Source organism: Tenrec ecaudatus, chromosome 4 (genome assembly GCF_050624435.1).
Source record: "Tenrec ecaudatus isolate mTenEca1 chromosome 4, mTenEca1.hap1, whole genome shotgun sequence".
NCBI lineage: Eukaryota > Metazoa > Chordata > Mammalia > Afrosoricida > Tenrecidae > Tenrec > Tenrec ecaudatus.
Window position 1 is genome coordinate 50,459,849 of NC_134533.1, and position 21,550 is coordinate 50,481,398.

The 21,550-nt window shown below is 42.2% G+C and overlaps 1 protein-coding gene across 1 annotated transcript in view; it reads right to left on the minus strand.

Moving 5' to 3' along the window:
• Positions 1-829: 829 nt before the first annotated feature.
• Positions 830-21,550, minus strand: part of PRMT3 (protein arginine methyltransferase 3) — a 113,661-nt gene continuing 92,940 nt past the window's right edge. The window contains exons 14-16 of the mRNA XM_075545969.1: positions 21,033-21,083; positions 20,756-20,843; positions 830-4,476 (exon numbers count right to left, since the gene is read on the minus strand). Coding sequence (XP_075402084.1) covers positions 4,367-4,476; positions 20,756-20,843; positions 21,033-21,083 — 249 coding nt within the window. The 3' untranslated portion in view covers positions 830-4,366. The remainder of the gene's footprint in view (positions 4,477-20,755; positions 20,844-21,032; positions 21,084-21,550) is intronic.

A 21,550-nucleotide genomic window follows, 5' to 3' on the forward strand; every position in this document is an offset into this window, starting at 1 on the left:
GGCAGTGTACCTGCTCACACAGCCATCCCAGTTTCAGGGGAAAAAAACAGCATGCCTCTCTTGCCCCACACCCTTATAGTCACCTGACCTTGCTCTGTGCTACCACTTCTTGTTTCCGCAAATGAAGAGGGACATGAAAGGACAGTGATTTGAGGAAGAAGAGACGAAGAAAAAAACGAGGGAGGTGCTGTCAGCCATCCAGATGAGTTTGAAAAAGGTTTCCATGTATGGTATCTCAGATTTAACAAATGCATGACGTGTAATGGAGTACTCTGAAGGTGATAAAATTGTTTTCTAAAAAAAATTTAAATACACAGCTTTGGGGGTCAGGGATCTGAGTTTTTTGGGGTTCCCCTTATATTTCGGGGTATATATCTGCAAGACAGAACACCCTCAGTGTTGGAGTACTGTGGGTAAATGACAGCCCAGTAGCTCAAACAAGAATTTCAGACATGGACAGAAGCTCACTTATCACCCTGTGGTAAATAGCCCCGTTGAACACTTTTAGCAGGACTGTATTAGCCCTCTTCCTCCCCTGGGCAGCATGACTGCTCAGAGTCCTGATTTGAAATCAGGACAGTCACGGAACACATTTCAGGTAGTGTTTCAAGAAGTGCGAAGTAAACACTGGGCACAGGTGGGCCACAGTGGTCCCTCTACACCAGGGGTCCTCACACTTTTTAAACAGGGGGCCAGTTCACTGTCCCTCAGACCGTTGGAGGGCTGGACTATAGTTTAAAAAAAAAACTATGAACAAATTCCTATGCACACTGCACATATCTTATTTTGAAGTAAAAAAACCAAACTGGGCAAAAACACCTGGTGGGCCGGCTAAATGTCCTTGGTGGGCCGCATGTGGCCCGAGGGCCGTAGTTGTGAAGATGCCTGCCTACACTCCAAAGTAAGCAAGCTCAACTGCCATGGAGGTGATTCTGAGTCATAGGACTCGACTCCACAGGACAGGGCAGAACTGCTCCTGTGGGTTTCTGAGACTAACTCTTGGTGGGAACAATGAGAAGTACAGCAATTCTGTGGGACTGGGGTTTCACCGACCCTCTAGCAGAGACTATCTGAAAATGCAAACTGTGCTCGACGGTCCCGGTGGCTGCTTATCTGACGACTCTTTGCTGACCCAGAGTTCTGTCCTCTCGAAACGCTTCTTTGCAAAGGACTCACTGTAGGAAGGACAGTTCCACTACAGACCGATGACAAGCATTGTCGGATGAAACCAGCAAATTACCACATAATGTTAGTTCCCAAAAAGCAAGGAGAAGAATGTATTTTCTTAATGGAAATACAATAAAATCCTTGAGCCAGAATAAATTGCTACCCATAAACTTCCATCTGCCACAGCATGAAAAGGATAATGTATTTATCATTGTCATGGGCTATGAAGTACTTATTTTTCACTGCAATTTAATAGCAGAAATTCCAGTTGGAGAGCTAACAACTGGATTCCCGTGTGCTCATAAAATGTTTAGGTACAAAAATAGAAATGTTCCAGCCTGCAAAGACTAACTGAAAAGAATGAAGTTCCAACAACTATGGCTGGGCTGACACCGTTAGACGAAAATCAGAAGGAAAATCCATAAAAAAAAATCAAAGATGACCGGAGATGGGGGGACTTTGATATTTTAAAATATGCACTTTTAAAATATATCAAATAGTGGTTGGTGTACTGAGAAGGAAAAAAAAAATCAAAACTATAAACAGTGGTTTTTGGCCACTTAAACCAAACTGAACTGCCAGTGATTTGTTGCCAACTCAGCCACCCTACAGGACAGGGCAAACCTGCCACTGTGCGTTCCCGAGACGGTGACTCTTCAGGGGAGCAGAAGACCCCATCTTTTGCCCGTGGAGTGTGGTGGTCTCAAACGGCTACCTTGCAGTTAGCAGCCCAACCTGAGATAACTACTATATTGAATCTTATCATGGGCCTCCTTAATTCTATTATCACCCCAATCGACTAAAATCTGTACAGTCAACCACCCAAGAAAAAATGAGGAGTGCTTCGAGCTGTAACATTAGCACTACACATTTCCAATAATGGTGTGGATTTGAACCCACAGTGAAGAGAAATGACACTTCACAAATACTCATCTCCAGGCCCCGCTACCACCACCAGCGGCTCTGAAAGGGACCACAGCAGAAGGTCCTCAGTAGAAAGGGGAAAAATACGGAAGAAAACTCAAAATTACAACCAACGAGGCTTATTGATTAGGTAGACTGGGGGAAACCTCACCCTCAGAGCAGGGTCCTTAGTCAGCTCCTCTCTGGCCTGAAACGGCCTTCACCCTGTGGCTCCATCTTCAGCTAAAAAAGGAGAGACGGGTCCACCAGGGGGATGGTAACTCCAGTGAGGTGTGCTCTCTGGAGAACAGTCCATCTGAGACCGAGGGCAGCATCGCCCCGAGGACAACATCCAGGGGCTCAGGAAGGAGAGGAAGAGAAGGTATTAATTAAACGACGTCACATCGAGGGGCGGGCAATCAGCAAGGTACCAGCCTGTGTTTAGCTATTGAATCTAAAAATGACAGGCAAAAATATGTACTTTTAATATTATCATTTGATTCTCTCTCCTCCTGTTAGTTTACTCCTCTAAAGACAAAAGACAGTTTATCTTCAGCAGCAGATGTTGCCATTTTAAATGAATTTACTTTTAATCCCCTATTTATGTAGATTGAGAATTATTTTATGACCCGGTCGACAACTGTCAAATGGACCTACTGTGTTGTTACGCTCTTGCTCAGCCGGTGAACGTGAGTATGAAAGAACCAAATGCTGTGTGGTCCTGCGCCGTCTTCACGGCTGTGGGCATGAACTCGTCCACCGTGGCCGTGTTCCAGTGAGGATTTCCCTCATTTTCACCAATCCCTTTAGATGACTTACTGAGCAGGATGGCCTTCTCAGTCAACTGCTCTTTGCTCGGGCATGCAGAGTAAGAAGCAAAGGCCAAGGAGCCTTGTGGTTGTGTTTCTTCTAAGAGCCACTTGGCCCTTCTTCGGGAAGTTCACGGGCCGGGCGATATCCTTGACAACGACACGGATCAATACATGGATTCTTCTGTCTTCCTCGGTCACCACCCAACTTCCTGAAGCATGCACATGGGTGCCACGGATTCTTAGAAAGGGGTTTGCCTGGGCGAGAGGGAGGAGACTGGCACCGAACACAGATGGCTATCGGTGTGGCAGGCAGTAAGTGCTTAGGCGTGGACTCACCCAGACGGTTACAGAAAGATTAAGGTCTGGGACTAAGTTAACAGAGCAAGCAGAAGTGAGGAGGCCAGCCTTTGAACTTCAGCACTGAAGCCACAACGCAGACTCCTCCACCCTGTGCCACACACGCGTGGGCACGTCCCATGCGGACGGAGAGCCACTTGCTGAATTAGGAACCCGGTGCCCGCTCTCTTTAAGATTCTTGTTTTCTTCACGACGGTTCTCTTGTAGGATTCACTCTCCATGCTTCCAAGTGGTTTTACTAAAGATTTAGTAAGTTGACACATCATTTTAAAAGGCTGTTCTTTTATACGTTTCATTAAATGCTTTCCATTCTGCATTTCAGTAATTGTAAATGGCAAAATTGTATAGAGTGATATAAGTATATTTAACCTCTGCACATAGATCTAGTTTGAAGAAAGTCCTAGTAAATAAGTAGCATATATATATGGATCTTTAAAAACTTGTACGAAACCTAAGATACACATATTGAAATTAGAATTCCTGGACAGTACTAAAAAATTGTATGGCCAAAGAATATGTACAAAAAGAGCAGCAGCTTCAAAATGAGAAAGGTAGGTACTGCCAGAGGGGATGCTCACTAAGCTACTTTCCCAGCAGAAAGATCTGTGCACGAAGGCCAATGCTGTCTGCTCTGTATGTTTGCTCTTTGCTCACGAACACCCTGATATTCTCGCAAATAACACCATTAAAAACGGTTCCTTCCCCATCTGCAATAAAATGTGTTTAACACCTTGTGCATGGCTACTGGTTTAATAAAACATAATCCAAATAGCTAATCAACACCATTGTTTAAAATTACAGTAGGAAATTTAATTTTCCTACTAATATTATAATAGGAGACTTACTAAAAATAACAAAAGATTATCTCTGTTCCAAACTTGGGTCAATTTAAAGGATTTTCACTAGAGCTAACCTGCATGTTTGAATTCCTTCCAAGAGTAAGTTTACACAAGGGGGTGGCCACGGATCATCTGGTAGCCTTTCTCAGCTGAGTAAGGCCAGGCTCCTCCTAAGCTTCCCTCTGACTCAGCACATTCCTCGGGAGAAGGTTCCAGACCCTCTCTGGGCAGCCTCTTCCCCACCCCCCACAGTGAAAGCTATACATTAGTTGTGCTTTTGTGATCTTTTCACTGGAGACCGTAAGTCTGTGTTGAATTTTTCAATGTGAGGGTCACAATGAGAGAACGTGGATCTTTCTTATTCTTGTGAACTGTGATCTTTCCTTTCAAGGTCTCACCTAGGTGGGAAAAAAAGGTAAAAAATATGATTTAAGATCTGCAGGCATAGAGTTTAGCAGATACATAAAAATACGCCTAGTACTTCCCTGTACTTTCACTTGAGGGGGGGTGTTCATGTATGCCCCCCCTTTAAATTGTGGTACAAACACCCCCCCCCCCAAACATCCACCAACACAACCACCATATCCACGTTTCAATTTCGATGATCTTGACCGCATTTTCCATGGCACGCACGCTCATCACTCTCCTCATGAACATTTCCACCACCATTGACAGAAAGCCCGAGGCTCCTCAAACAGCAGCTCCTAATAACCCTGGTCAGAAACCAAACCAAACCCAAACCAACCCAATTCACTGCCATCAAGTCGCTTCTGACTCACAGCAACTAAGAAAGCATGATGCTTCTTTTTTTTCTATATACCTACCTCTTTCACATCAGTGAAAACTATACAAGATTTGCCCTTTGCGCCGACTCACGGATCTCAGTACATTTTCTAGGTACTTCCACACTGTGGCCACACACCTGAGCCTCACTTCTCTTTACAACCACCTAACCACCTAACTCCCGTTCCATCGCATGCACACACCAGATCCATTCATCTGTTCCCACCTCCTGGCTATTTTGAGAAGTGCTCCGGTGACTAAACACTAGTCCGATGGCTGCTTGAGATCCTGCCCTCACTTCCTACCTAGGGGCTGGGCCTAGGCTTGCGGTTGCACTCCGTCACACAGGAGTTTCATGAGGGAGCTTCAAAAAGTTCATGGAAAAGAGAAATTCAAATGTAATTCTTTCACTTGTTTCAATTAAAACATCATTCTAGTTTTCCACGAATGTCTTTGAAGTCCTCTTGTTTCTGGGGAAACTCAAGACTTTGCCAGTAGCTCCCCCACGCTGCCTTCCCAGCAGGCTCTCGACACCCCTTCAGCACGGATGACTTTCTGGATGAGGATGAGGTGAAACGACACCTCATTGGGGTGTTCACACCTATCTTCTCATGGCTTCCTAAGATACAGTGGTGGTGTAATGGCTAAGCATCTGGCAGCTAACCCAAAGGGTGGCACTTCACCCCCCGCCTGTGGGGGAGAGAGACCTGGAAAGAGGTACTTCTCTCAAGGTCTCTGGAGCACTTTACACTCCTCACGCGTGCTTCGTACACGTCAGCATTTGCTCAGCAGTCCCTAACAAGAAGGATGACTCACGCAGGATGGGGAACATTTTTCCAGATGCTTGCTTGCTGGCTGGCCACTGACTAGCCTCTTTGGTGAGTCATTCCTTTACTCATTATTTTAAAAAATCAGGTTGTTGTCGTCTTAGGTTGTGTAATATATATAGTGTGTGCAATAGGCCTTCTCTGATACATGGTTTCTAAAATGTGTCTCCCATTGTGTAGGCAATCCTTTCATGCTGTGAACAAAATCCCCCTTGGTGAACAAAAGCGTTTATTTTTTGTAAAGTCTTATAAATCTACTGTTTTCTGGTGTTCAGGCTTTTGTTCTATCTGATATTTTATCACCAGTCAGTCAGTCCCCAACCTCACCTCTCCATTTTCTTCTAGAGATTTTAAGGTCTTAACTTCACATTTAGATCCCTGAGCCAATGTATGGCGTGAGACAATGACACACAACATCATTTATTACAGAGACCCTAAGAGACTGTGCCTTCTCCATTAAACAGACTTTATCGTCCTTGTTGGAAACCCGTTGACCATGGATATAAGGACTGATTTCTGGATGCTCAATTCTATGTGACTGACCTATCTATTACAACACACCAATGTGCTTGTTACAAGGAGCCTGGCAGCATAGTGCTTAAACACCTGGCTGCTAATCAAAAGGGTTTTGAGCCCCGCAGCAGTTTCACGTTAGAAACCACCTGGCATCTGCTTCCGCAAGGATCACCAACTGGGGAAGCCTCTGGGACCAGCGTCACTGTGTTATATTTAGGGCGCTAGGAGTCAGAATTGAGTCAATGACACACAACAACAAAACATGTCTATTGCTACATAAGTACAAGGCTGTTTAAACTACTGTGGCTTTATAGTGTGTTTGAAATCGGGAAGGGAGTCCTCTTTCTTCATTCTTTTTCAAGATAGCTTGAGCCATTCCCTGTCCCTTCCAGGGTTGACTTTCCCATTTCTGCAGTGCGCACTGTTGAAAGTGTGATGACTATCGCATTGACACAGATGTTGCTCTGGGTAGGTAGCAGCGGCACCCATCTCTTACCACGTTAGCCTTCCAAACCATGAACCTAGTCCTCCCATCAACTTTGGGCATCTTGGTTTTAGTAATGCTTTACAATATTCTGCTTCCAAGTCTTTATCACAGTGCTAGTGAAATTTATTAAGTACTCTTTGCCGTTAGATGCTGTTATAAATAATTCCCTCTTCCATAATGTCCATAACTGCTCATTGCTGGCATATAGAAACCCAACTGATGTTCGAGTGCTGACCTGTACCAGCCACCTTGCTGAATTCACTTATTAGCTTATAGTCGGGATTTTCTATATGTAAGACCATGTCATCTGCAAGACATGATCCTACAAGAAGGCTCTTTCCTTTCCAATTCGGACACCTTTTCTGGTTTTTCTAGCCTAATCGCTGTGGCTAGGACTTGCAGAATGATGCTGACAGCAGCGGCGAGAGCAGGCGCTCTTGCCTCAGTCTTGATCTCAGTGAAGACTCCCAGGCTTTCTCCACGAGCATGCTGTTAGCTGTGGGTTTTCATAAATGCCTTTGAGGGATCTCCTTTCTAGTTCTGTCTTGTTGAATACTTTTATCATCAAAGGTTATTAAATTTTCCAAATGCTTTTTGGGCACTAATCAAAATGATCATGCCATTCTTTCCCTTCATTATTAATGTGGCATATTATTACACTGAGAAGGCCTGGTGGCATAGTGGTTACCTGTTACGCTGCAATTCACAACTTAGTGGTTCAACACCACCAGCTTCTCTGAGGGAGAAGACAGGGCTTTCTACTCCCGTAAACAGTCTTAGAAGCTCACAGGCGAAGTTCTACCCTGTCCAACAGAGTGTAAATGAATTGGCAATGACTCCACGCAGTGAATCAGAAGTAGCAGCTTTAATGAACTCCTGAAGAAGCCATGGTAATACTGTGAGTTACTGCACTGTTAACCACAAGGTTGGTGGTTCAAATCCACTAGCTGCTCTGAGGAAGAAAGATGAGGCTGCCAGCTCCTATAAAGATGTATAGTCTTGGACACCCTAGTATGGCTGTTATGAGTCAGGGTCAATTTGATGACAGCTGGTTTGATCTTGGTGTTTGGTAACACATGAAAAAAACCCAAACCAAAAACCAAGCTATGGTTCAAGCCCTAGCCAAGAGCGAATGAGGATCTTTCTTATAAGAGTTGTAAAAGGCCCCAATAAAATGATCTTTTAAGAGTTGTATGAGCCCCCCATAAAATTATTAAAAATGATCTTTTATTTAGAAAAGAATAAAGAGTAAAGGAAGAGCAATAGCCACATCAACAACTACAAAGAGGATGTGTCTAATATGTCCTGGAAGGGAGGCTTGGGAATGGATGGACTGCCCTCAAACCAAGGTTAACCAGGGTCAAGGACAGGCATGTAAAGGGAAGGAAAATACGCACATGGCATATTTTCAAGACATGGCAAATTAAGGAACTAATTATTTTTTTTAAATCATTAAAAAAAATCATTTTATTGGGGGCTCGTACAACTCTTATCACAATCCATACATCCATCCATCGTGTCAAGCACATTTGTACATTTGTTGCCATCATCATTCTCAAAACATCTGCTTTCTGCTTGAGCTCCTCATTTTTCCTCCTCCCTCTCACCTCCCCCTACCTCATGAACCTTGATAATTTATTAATTTAAAAACATTTTATTAGGGACTCATACAACTCTTATCACAATCCATACATACATCAATTGTGTAAAGCACATCTGTCCATTCTTTCCCCTCATCATTTTCAAAGCACTTGAACCTTGATATTTTATAAATTATTATCTTGTCATATCTTACACTGTCTGACATCTCCCTTCACCCACTCTTCTGTTGTCTGTCCCCCAGGGAGGAGGTTATATGCAGATTCCTGTAATCCGTTCCGCCTTTCCACCCCACCCTCCCACCACAAAGAACTAAATAGCTAAGAAAACTTCAAATAACCTTGTATTTTATAAGTGCACATGATAAAGCCCTTGGCCTTTAAGGAACTGATATTTTAAACAGAAAAAGAACATACTCAGATGAACAGTTAACACAAAACCATTATAAATCTGTGTAAAGGTATGTGTGATTTCCTAAAAGTACTGGATGCTCCACATTGTATACAGAATGCTCGGACATTCCAAAATAGAATTACCTGTGTGCTTTCCTGATTATAAACATCTCAATTTTTTCCATTATTTAACAAGAGTCAATTAAAAACAGAATTAAGAGGGTGCCAACTTTAATACACGTGCATTTCTGACTTGGTAGTAAGAATAAGATCAAGCTACAGAGTACCAGGTGTGTCTAACTAGCTGCGCAAGCACCCTGGGAGTCTACATAAAATGGTGACTGCGCTATCTAAGTGAAACTACCCACAACACTGAATCAGCAGCTTTTTAAAACTGTAAACCCCAAATATTGCATCATGCGTTTGAATGCTTTTCAAGATGGCAGTAAAACAATAGAAGCAGAAACAATACAAAATATGTCTATTTATTTTTGGAGTACAAAGATCACATTATGAAAACATCCTATAATCTTTGCAAAACAGGGGGGGCGGCGGCTCACACACTATAATAAAAAATTCGGGAGTTAAAGTAATGGAAAAGAGAGAGTGGCACCGGTACACTCAGTTCAGCAAACACAACGACTGCATGTGCTTCATGTGCAGTACGTGCTAATGCACACAGGGGACTGTGGGGTTTGCACCTGATTTTTCTACTATGTTATTAAGAAAATGAAATGAACTTGCTTCATATGACATGCTAATGCCTGACATGGGGTGGGGGAAGACTACCAACAAGATAGTTCTGTAAACTGTATGGATGAAATTCATTCATGATAACAGCTTTCAACAAGCTAGGGAGAGAAGGAATCTTCTTCAACCTGACAAAGGAAACCTATGAAACACGACCACGACCGATAACATCATTCTCAATGGTCCAAGACAGAATGCTTTCTTCCTAGGACTGGAATTAAAGCATGGATGTCCGTTCCACTAGATGTGCCCCAGCTAGGACATTATGGCAAGAGGGTGTGGGGGCTGAACACAGAGCTGCAGCTTGGAAAAATGTTGTAAGCCCATCTGCGTGTGTAGGCTGTATGCTCTTACACATAGACAACCCTAAAGCAATATACTACAACTGTTCGGGTACTACAACTGTTGGAGGGGGGCGGCAAGTTCTTAGGAGAGGAGGTCAAGATACAAAACCATTTTAGCAATGAAGAAATTATAAAAATTCAAATAGAAAACCCCAACACAACATTTAAAATAGCATCAAAAAGTATTAATTAATTAGAAATAAATATAAGAAACACACAAGAGTCTTATCCACATAAAACTACACAAAACACTGCTGAGAGACATTAAAGATGATGTAACATACATAGACTGGATGGAAAGACTCACTCCTGTTAGATGTCAATTCTCCAAACTAATCTACCGACTCAACATAATCCTAATCAAACTCCTCTTAGTCTATTTGGAAATATACCAAGGTCTCAGAACAGTTGAGTCTTATCGGTCGATGGAACACACACAGACGTACACACGCCGCACTGTCAATTTTTGACAAAGGAGCCCCGGTAATCGGATAGGAAAAGAACAGTCTCTTCAGGAAATGACGATGCAACAGCCAAACACCCATTTGGGAAAAGACGAACCCGTCACTCTTTAAATTAACAGGATCAAATACCTAAGCAGAGAGGCAAAGACTATAATTTCTTAGAAACATTTAAGAAAATCTTTGCAATTTTAGGGTAGACACATTTCTTAATTGGGACAGAAAAGAGTTAACTATAAAGAAAAAATTACTACATTGGGCTTTGTCAAAATTCATGAAGATTTCTGCTCTTCAAAATACACGAAGAAAATGGAAAGGCAAGAATTAAAATGAAATTGTCAGCAGCACATGTATCTTACAAAGAACTTGTGTTGTAAGTATGTATAAATTTCATACATGCACAGTTCTTTACTCTGTTTAAACCACTGAATTGGATATGTGAATTACATGTTAATTGCAAAAAGTTTTGCAATTCAGTAACAAACATACAATCCAGTAGACAAGACTAAGAAACGTTTAAGCAGAACCCGCACGCCAACTGCATGCCTTACAGGATAGCTTAAATTAAGAGGGCGGATTTCTTAACTATTGGCAAGGGCGTATGACCACAGAACTCACAATAGTAGAAGAAGGGTAAAATAGTATAATCATTTTGAAAAGCAGTGTGGTACCTTCTTATAATGTTCAGTATGTACATTTATCATAACGTGCGGTGATTGGACTCTGAGGCATTTCTCAGGAAGGGAAACTGTCGCACACACACCGCTCTAGGCACAGTCGTGGCAGCTTTGTCCGTGAAGGCCCTTAGTGCAGCCATCCAAAGGTCGAGCAGCAGAGGAACGCAAAATCAAAGTGTGGCGCGTCCGCAAGAAGGACTACGAACTACTTGGCAACAAAGAGAAACAAACAATCGACACACAGATGAAGCTCAGAATCCAACAAAAAAAGCTAAGCAACCGTAGCTGTAGTACATTTTCCCCCATTTTCCTTTTTTTAAAATTAAGGGATCATTTTATTGGGGGCTCTTACAACTCATTACAATCCCTACATCAATTACATCAGGCACATTTGTGCATATGTTGCCATCATTCTTTTCTAGACATTTACTTTCCATTGAGCCCTTGGTATCAGCTCTTCTTTTTTCGCTCTCCCCCACCCGACCCGATAGATCACAAATTATTTTTATTTTCATCTCTTACACCGACCGCTGTCTCCCTTCCCCCGTGGTTTCTGTTGTTCTTCCCCCTGGAGGGGATGGGTGTGTGTGGTTATGTGGTGATCATTGCCATCGGTTCCCCCTTCCTCCCCTCCTCTTCCGGTATCACTATTCCCATTCCTGTCCCTGGATTCCATGTGTCCCAAGCTCTTATCTGTGATCTGTACCCGTCGTGTACATGCTCCGTCTACTCGGAAGTGAGAGGCAGCACTGGGGTCATGACAGGGGGGTGAGGAAGCCTCGTGGAACCAGAGGAATACGGTGTGTTTCAGTGGTGCTTTATTGCACCCTGCTGGACGCGTCCCTTCCCTGTGAGCCCTCTGTGGGCAATGTTTGCTGGAGTACGTTTTACGGGATCCCACTAGTATAAGAGCCTCAAAGAGCTAATACTAACATACAGGTGTCAAAAGGGTTTTCGTGGTCTGGAGATTGCAGTGTGGGACGAGGATTTAAGGAGGACTTTGGAGTGGAGAAAATGTTCTACAACCTTTTTCTATGGTAAATGTCTTATATCTTACAGAGTAGTGTAGACATTTGTCAAGGATAAAAATGTGTACATTTTATAGAATGTAAATTGATACTATCATAAAGTTGTTTTTAACAAGTAGTACATCGAGATAAATACAGAGATAAATTGCATGTCGTATAGAACCTACAACAGAGATTATGAAGATTTAGTAGACAATCAATGGGTATATTTAGGCGCCCCATGGCCCAACAGTTAAGCACTTGGCAATCGGGAGGTTGGCAGTTGAAACCCATCCAGCATCTCTGTAGGAGACCCAGCGGTCTGCCCCTGCGCCAAGATGACAGCCTAGAAAGCCATGTGGGGAAGTTCTCCTCTGCCACGTGGGCCTCTGGGAGTCAAAACTGACACCACGGCACCGACAATAACAATGCCCACAAAGGGATAGTTTCAATTACCAAGGAAGAGATTCCATGAAATCATACCAGGACAACTGGCTGTCCACTTGGGAAAAGAGGTTACATCTTAAATTGCTGAGAAAAAGAAAAATATGAAAAATAGAAGAAAGTTATATATTCAAGATGAAATAAATAACATAGTCATACAATTTTTTAGTGTGAAACCAAAAATCAAACACCAAGAGACTGGTGTACTGTATAGACTCATGTATAAGCTTCTCCGCACATTTTAAATGCAGGTCTGTGGTCAAGTGAGGTGCCTGGGCCGATATCCGGCTCGACTTATACTTGAGTGTATATGCTATTTAATTTCATACAAGTTTTAAAAATTGTATAAAGAACGAAGCATTTTATTATTTTTTATTATTAGAACAAGTTGTTTTTTAAAGTCTAAATTTTTAATTCATTCCTTAAATTAGATGGTCAAAAGAATTTCTTGGTAAAAAGTATAAACATTTCCTCTAGACTTTGTGTATAATAAACTCTGATCTTATATTCGATCATTTTAAACATTGGGTGGTATTAAAAGCCCAACTACATAAGAAAATAATTAAATGCATACAACAAAGAAAATGTACCTTTGTTATTTAGACAAACAAAAACCACAACCAGATTACTGTGATTTAGATTTCAGCAGTTATCAATGGGGATGGGTAATCAGTGGTAATTATTGATAATGTGTCGCCCACTCTGTCCTGTACCCCCAAATCTCTTGTGCATTTATATACCTTAGCAACCTTCTGGTTGATGTATGTGAGGTATCCTCACAAACACTGTCTCTTCATTCATCATCCCTAACGGTTGCTGCTTACAGAAGTTGTTTTAAAGTGTTTTTAAAATGTAAGTTGGTTTGTTTGTAAATAATCTATTCAGATATTAGTATAAGGGTTAAAGCTGAAATGTTTGGGGGTATTTATTAAAGGTTTTCTAATCCTGTATTTCTGTTTCAAATAAAAAGCCCACAATAGTTACATATACCCCACAGCATGGAATGTAATCCAAATTAGGATGACCTAGGGGCAAATACTTTTTGGTAAATTTTCACAAAAGAAAAATTGTTAAACACTCATACTAAACAAAAACCTGAATGTTAAGCCATCCTATTGTTATATGTAAAAAAATTGCTACTGTTTTCATGTCTTAAGACTTAGGTAAAATAGCTATTTCCACAATAATCTTAATTTCAAAGAGGGAGTGCCCACACCCATTTATGTTAATTAAATAGCGTGAAGGGTCAGAGTAATAAATACATAGTTCACAATGCCAAACGCCCTTCAATTGTTCAAACCTGAATAAAGGGCCAAGGCAGGGGCTGTAATGCTGGTCTAGATCGAGGCAATTAATCAGTGTCAAGGAGACGTCAGATGAATGATGTCTGTAAGCCCGCGCACTGTGGTGAGAGCCGCAGAGCACACTCCTGGAGTGAGCGCGGCTGCCTGGTTGGCACTGTACGCAGATGGCCACAGGCCGCCACAGAGCAACACTGCAGTGCAGTGAAGGGAAACATGCATTTCCTTTCAATCCAATAACAGTGTTATCTAAAAATTATTTCTTAGGGAGCGATGGACTTTCCTCAGAATGAAAAACACAAAAAACTCTAACCTAACATCACTACTAAAGCCTGGAGTTATATATATATATATATATATATACATATATATATACATATATATATGTATATATATATATGGAGGTACCCAAAAAACCCTGGAATTTTTTTCAAAGATATGTATTTAATTTTTTTTAGAAAACAACTTTACCCCCTTCAAAATACCCTCCATGATTCTTAGTAACTTTGTCAAATTTGCGATTCCATTCTTGGAAACATTTTTCAAATGCATCTGCTTGGATGGCTGACAGTAGCTCCCTTGTTTTTTCTCCACCTCTTCTACATCATCAAATTACTGTCCTTTCAGGTCCCTCTTCATTGGTGGACACAAAAAGGAGTCTCACAGAGTGAGGTCAGGTGAACAAGGTGCATTGTTGTGGCGGCAAAACCAGTCACTCTTCTGCCACAAATCAGCCCTGTTTTGTCCCACACTGATACACCATCATTTCAGAACCTCTAAATGGAAAGCTTGATTGGCAGTCTCACCTGGTGGATAGAGCTCCAAATGCACTACAAATGCACCCCTTAGGGAAGCTGACAAGACATCCTGAATGAAGCTTTCCATCAATCAACAATTCACCTTTCAGAAATGAGAAAACCACTTGGGTTTCCCCTAGTGCTGTCCTTGTAATCTGTGTTCAACATCACAACCTTTCTGTGGCATGTTCCCAAGCAGGAACAAAATCTCAAAGCTGCATGCTATTCTCTGAAATCGGCATCACAAAAAATGAGGTTTGAGTAAAACAACTTTTACAAAAAAATTCACTGTGACCAGAGAGAACCTTCCCAGGCAACACCACTGGGCACACTAACTCAGAGTTAGTTGTTGATGCTCGCCTAGCAAGAAATATACATACTACAAAAGCTCTGCCCAGTGCACTTCTGTTTTTGGGTGATACGTGTGTGAGTGTGAGTAAACGTTTAAACAGATGTCTCTGTAGGGAAAGAAACCAACCACTGTATTTCTAAAGCCTAATCTATGGGGGAAAATTGGACTTTCAAAGTAAAATCTGCCACATAAGCTGGTATAAAATGTCATTATTATTTTTTAAAACTGTGATTACTAACAAACCAACATAAAATCCTGAGTAACCAAATGTAGAATTTTTAAGTCTTAATAATTTCTTTATTCCCACTGTCTTTTCTGCTTTCTAAAACTCAAACCTATAGATCAGCATTAGTGTAGACAGCGATGCTCACACACACACAGGCAGACTGATGACTATAGATATGCTGATAATAGCTTACTTTTTAAATCCTGTAATATTACCTTTGGTACACTACGAAGCATTTTACATAATATACTTTCTGATTAGAGTCAATAGCTACAGCATGTGGGTCAACCAGTCACTGCTGAGACAATTCAACGCATGGTGACCCATGGGTGTCACAGCAGAATTGTGATCCACAGGGCTTTCTGGGGCTGATTTCTTACATCTGCAGGTCTTTCTTCCGAGGTGCCACTGGGTGAATCTTAATCCCCGCCCATTCAGTTAGCAGTCAAGTGCATTAATTGTTTGTGCTAACAGGGATTCTCAACCAAGTACAGAGTCTGATCAAGTTAAATGCCTTTGGTGTGGTGAGGGGAGGAAATTACATTGCAATGACTTCAGCTATGTAACTATTTATTCAGCTGACTGTAATATGTCAATTAGCAGATCAGACCAAAAAGGAACGAGCGGCAAAGAGCTCCTCTGTCTCCCATTAGACCTTGACCCAGCACACCATGTGTGCACGATCTGACCGGGCGAACAAAGCAGGCCGCAGCCAATGCTCCAAGAAATCCCGGTTACAAGTGACCCACGTGGCGGGGTCACAAAGGGTCACCCGGGACTTATCAAATGCGAGTCAGCAAAGCGGCATGTATTAGAAGACTATCTTGGACAAAGAGAAAGAACGGGAAGCAAAGCTTTGCTCAAAGAGTAAGCAGTAGGGTTGCAACGCCAATTTATGCCGTGGCTTTCAAGAAACTGCGCATCTGCAAAAAGCCCGTGTATGCCCAAACACCTCAGGGGATCTTGTTCTTAGGTTTGGAGGGCTCAGTCATGGTTTCTTGGCACCTACTTCTTAATGGGGTACATCACATGGTTAGTGCTTCTATTCTACCTCCGAGTTTGTTGCTCTGGATCTGAAAAGGCCGCAAAACAGCCTCAGGCACAACACCTGGTGTCAATTCACCTGGAGCAACTGAGGAACGCCACTCGGAACGGAAGGATGAGATGGAATGTGTGGGTTTGCCCAAGACCAGAACTCAATGTTGCCTCCACATTTTGATCAAAGGCTTTATAAAAAGTGCCTTAGTAAACAGAAGAAAATGAACAGCTGAATTGTAAATTCTCATGGACTCCAGATTTTCTGGGGCCAAGGAGGTTAAATGAAGCCACAGAACTATTGCTCTGATTTAGACTTTAAGCCTTAAGCCAAAAACAGTCCGGAAGTTGTCTTAAAACTAAGTAACAGGTTAGCTTATGCTTTTAAGACCTCTCTCTGAGATCAGATGGCCATCAGCTACTCAAAAGATAAGCCAGCAATCTTGGAGGACAGGGTGTTAGCAGTTGGGGAACTCGGAAAAGGAGGGTGAGGATGGCGCACAGCTGGCGAAGGTGACCGACGTCAATGAACCACAGAAGATACCGACCCAGGTGTGCATTTGTAACATCTGTAACAACAATGACCAACTACTTACCTAAAAACAACGAGCAACGCGGGGTGAAACACGAGGGGCGTGCAACAGAGCAGCAAGGGGAGCAAAGCAAGGAAGTCCCTGGGCAATACCAAAAATAGACTTTGGGACCAGGGCGTGGCACCCCATCAGACATGACTGGAGAACACTCCTAAAGGTCAACAAACAGACCTCGAACTATTTATATGCTTTTTTTTTCTTTTGTTGTTTTGTTTTGCTCTGTCTTGTTTTTGTGCTTATTATTGTTTCTGCATGTCTATCTAGATAAGATAGGCGGGATAAACAATCCAGAGGAGAAAACAATGGGGCGATGGTTGGTGGGCTGGACATGGGAAAGGGGGAAACAGGGGAAAGGAAGGGGATATCGATCAATCCAACGACAAGGGACTAACTAGTGATCTAAACTTGATGATGAGGAGGGCATGGGATGCCTGGTGGGGCTTGATCAAGAGCAATGTAGCAGAGAGGAATGACAGAAACCCGAATGAAGGTTGAGCATGACAGTGGGACAAGAGGAAAGTAAAAGGAAACAGAGGGAAGAACTAGGAAGCAAAGGACATTTATAGAAGTCTAAATACGGGCATGTACATGGGTCAATATATTATATATAATGATAGGGAAACAGATCCATATACATATATTTATATGTATTAAGGTAGCAGACAGACATTGGGTCTCTACTCAAGTACTCCCTCAATGCAAGAAAACTTCATTATAATAACCTGGCATTCTGTTAGGCTCACCTTCCTGACAAGATTGCTGAAGACAAAATGGGTGCTATATAAGCAACTGTGGTGAAGAAAGCTGAAGCTGCCCAGCTATCAAAAGATATAACGTCTGAGGTCTTAAAGACTTGAAGATAAACAAGTGGCCATCTAGCTGAAAAGCAACAAAGCCCACTTGGAAGAAGCACACCAGCCTGCATGAACATGAGGTGTCAATAGGATTAGGTACCAGGCATCCCAGACCCAGAATGAAAAATCATATCACTGTGAATGAGGGGGAGTGCGGAGTGGAGATCCAATGCCCATCTGGAGACAATTGGGCATTCCCTTACAGAAAGGTTACATGGAAGAGACAAGCCAGTCATGGTGCAGTATAATACCGACGAAACATACAACTTTTCTATAGTTACTTGATCCTCCCTCCCTGTTCACTATCATGATCCCAATTCTACCTTACAAATCCCGCTAGACCAGAACATGTACGCTGATACAGATGAGAGCTGGAAACACAAGGTATCCAGGACAGAACCCTCTCAGGACCAATAATGAGAGTAGCAATACCAGGAGGGGAAGAGGAAGGTGAGGGAGAAAGGAGGAACCAAAAATAATGATTTATATAACCCCCTCCCTGGGGGACAGACAACAGAAAAGTGGGTGAAGGGAGCCATCAGTCAGTGTAAGATACGTAAGAAAACATTTATAAATTACCAAGGGCTCATGAGGGAGGGAGAAGGGGGGTTAAAATGAGGAGCTAATACCAAGGGCTCAAGTCAAAAGAAAATGTTTTCAAAATGATGATGGCAACATATGTACAAATGTGCTTGACACAATGGATGTAAGTATGGATTGTGATAAGAGCTGTAAGAGCCCCCAATAAAATGATTTTTGAAAAACCTAAAAAACAAAATAAAAATAACGAGCAACTTGGGAAACTGGAAGGTGTGATGGGTTTATAATGGCTAAGGAGTGGGATCGCCGTCAAAAGTGATGGATGGATGACAAAGAACCAGTTAGAAGTGTGGATTTTATCCTGAAGCTACGAACTATCCAGTGAAGATTGTATTAGAAGCACACTGAGGCACAATTACAATCAAATATGCACATCTTAAATATATCATTTTATAGATTTCAACAATATTGTTTGCACAACTCAGTCTCATAAGATTTATCAATTCTATTAACTTTTAGTTCAATAGTTTTAGCTTTTTATTTCTTCTTTAGTAATTTGTCCCTCTAAAGTTTCCAATTTAGTTGAATAAAATTATCTATTGTATTTTCATATAATTAAAAAGAGAACAAACATCCAAACATATGGTTCTATGGTTACACTCCCTTTTCACCTAACATTGTTTATTTTGTCTTGACGAATCCAGTTCTTTTGTTTATTTGCTTTATTAGGCAAAGAATTTCTTTTTGATTTTCTGAAATTCACTATCACTTTCATTTTTTAAAAATTTATACATTCATTGACTTCATCATTCTCAAAACATTTGCTCTCCACCTAAGCCCCTGACATCTTTTCCCCTCCCTCCCCCTCCCTTGTGAACCCTTGATAATCTATAAATTATGATTTTGTTGCTTTATGACTCCAACTGCTCTGATCTGTTGGTTCCTTCCTTTTACTTTCTTGAAGGCCATTCTATCCATGGCTACAGAAGGCCTGGCAGCATCACTGACCCACAAATCTCACAGGAGAGTCTAATGCTCTATTAGGGGCCCTTGTGGTGCAATGGTTAAGTGCTCATTCAGTTGCTAACCAAAAAGTTGGCAATTCAAACCTCCCAAAGTGTCCTGCTGGAGGAAGGCCTAGTGATCTGCTCACGCCAAGCTACGGCGTAGGAAACCCTATGGGGCAGTTCTACTCCGTCACATGGGGCCACTGTGAGTCCGAATGACTCAATGGCATACACCACCACTGCATTACAGAATGTGTGAAGGAATCACATGACCCCAGTCTTTTAACCTCACTTTCTGGGATAACGAGTTCCACTTCAAATTGTTGGCCCAGAGCCTCAAAGCATGTACCTCCCGCCGCAAGTACTGTAGGATTCCACTTAGAGCAACTATTCAGAGGAGGCAAATGCACAGAGACCAAAGTTTACCGATGGTTAGCTAGGGCTGGTGGGAGGCTCCAGAAAGTGGGGTGTTGCTTAAGGGGTGAAGTTTTTGTTACAAGTGATAAAAAAAATGGATGCAGAGAGTTAGTGCACATCCTGGTGAAGGAAGTGAAAGTCAATGGAATGCATGTGTGAAATGGTGGAAATGCTTTGCCACATATTATTTCACCACAAAGATGAAATAAAATACACTTTCCTTCTTTTAATACCATGACCACTCTCCCATCATCTATGCTCCAAGCCCAGAGCATTTTCCACCACTCCGTGTTCATCCAACACTCGATGGCTCTTAGACCCATCCTCCTTTCCTACCCCAACCAGTTCGTTACCGATCATCCACGCGATCCTCGCATTACCTTCCACAACCACCTCCAAAGCCAAATCATTCCTAGGCATGCTACAAAATCGCATTCAGCAAGGGACACTATATCTTTCTTAAACAGTTTTGATAAATGCTTCTCCTTACTGTAAAATCCTCAGTGCCTCCCAATTAAACCACCAATTCTTCTCCTAGTTAATAAAATCATCCATTCTCCGCCCTCCTTCCCTTCTGTCTCTAACTTCCTCTCTACTTCTCCACGTGCACCTCCCTGCACTCAGCCTGGTCTCCGCACAGACAGCTGCGCGCAACCCTAAGCCTGCCAGCCCTTCAGTGGCCTGCCTGCTCACAGGCCTTACACCGTGTGCCACCCTCTCCTCGTCTCCAGTTCAATTCTCACCCAGTGCTCTCAACGCGGCATGTACATTCCTTTGTTCCAGACCGCAACAGCTGTGTGCTGATGCGCCTACATACTTAGCTTCAAGAGTTAAAAAAGCCATCACGTATACATTTTCTTAAAGAGTCCTCTGGGGTAATAACGTGGTTCTGAGCACAGTTATCACTGATGCTTAATAGACTGGTGGCATCTCTCTAAATTCACTTGGCAAATGGGAATATTTTTAGTTACATTTGCAACTTCTTAATTACTGTGGTACAGCCTAAAGGAAAGCTTTATGAGTTATCTTGAGGAACTTCAAAATTAAGAGCTACATATCACATATATTTTAAACTGGTAGGAATAACACTCAATGACTTCTTTAATGAAATGTGCCATCTAACACTTATGTAGATGGTAATCTCTAAGTAGTCGGCATCTGCTCCACTGTTGCCCATATAGCACCATTTTTAAAGGTCGCTGCCGAGTGAGTGCATGCTGGTTACTGCAACAGGAACGAGAAAGCTCTGCCCCCTCCTTTTCTCTCACCTGCTTTGACTGGAAATGGCTTCTCCAGGAGAAACAGCGTTTGCTTCCAGTGTGTTTTGGTACTCTGGGGACCCGTAGAAAATGTAACCTGCATTGGTAGAGTCAAAAGTATTTGATGAGGTACAAGATTTTTAATATCATGCTACATTAATCTACTACATCAAATGCAAGCTGCAACTGCTTACACAGCAACATGCTTATGATCAAAACACCTCGGGGCACAAACACATGATACAATGCAATTCACATTATTAATAAGATAACTCATGATACTTACCCTCTTGTGGCAATTCTTCTCAAAATATATATCAAAGTAACCAGCAACTGCCTATTTAAAAAAAAGTGAAAGAAAATGATCATTATTCTAATTACATGCAGTAATAATTGATCACACATACAATCTTTTAAGACTCTTTTTAATTCCTAGGAAAGATGCCATTAAAAAAAATGAAGTAATGTTATTTGGTTGTCCCCCCAATACAGCAGAAGGGTAACTCAGTTAATCAAACAGTCAACATCTGGTTTCATGGCACCCATGTAGCAGAAGCTCAGCCAGTCCACAGCAGATCCAGATTCCCCACTGAGACACCAACATGTGGACAGAGCCACCTTGGACTCTCCAGCTCTGGTTAGGTGCCCAGACAACTGTAGCCGCATGAGCGGCCCCAGGGGAGACCCGCATCCCAATAGCAGGCTTCCTGGATACGGCTAGCACAGAGTGCAAAACCATGAACCAATCAACTGAAACGACAGTAGCTTCAAGCTACTCAATTTTAGAGTGGTTTCTTCTACAGC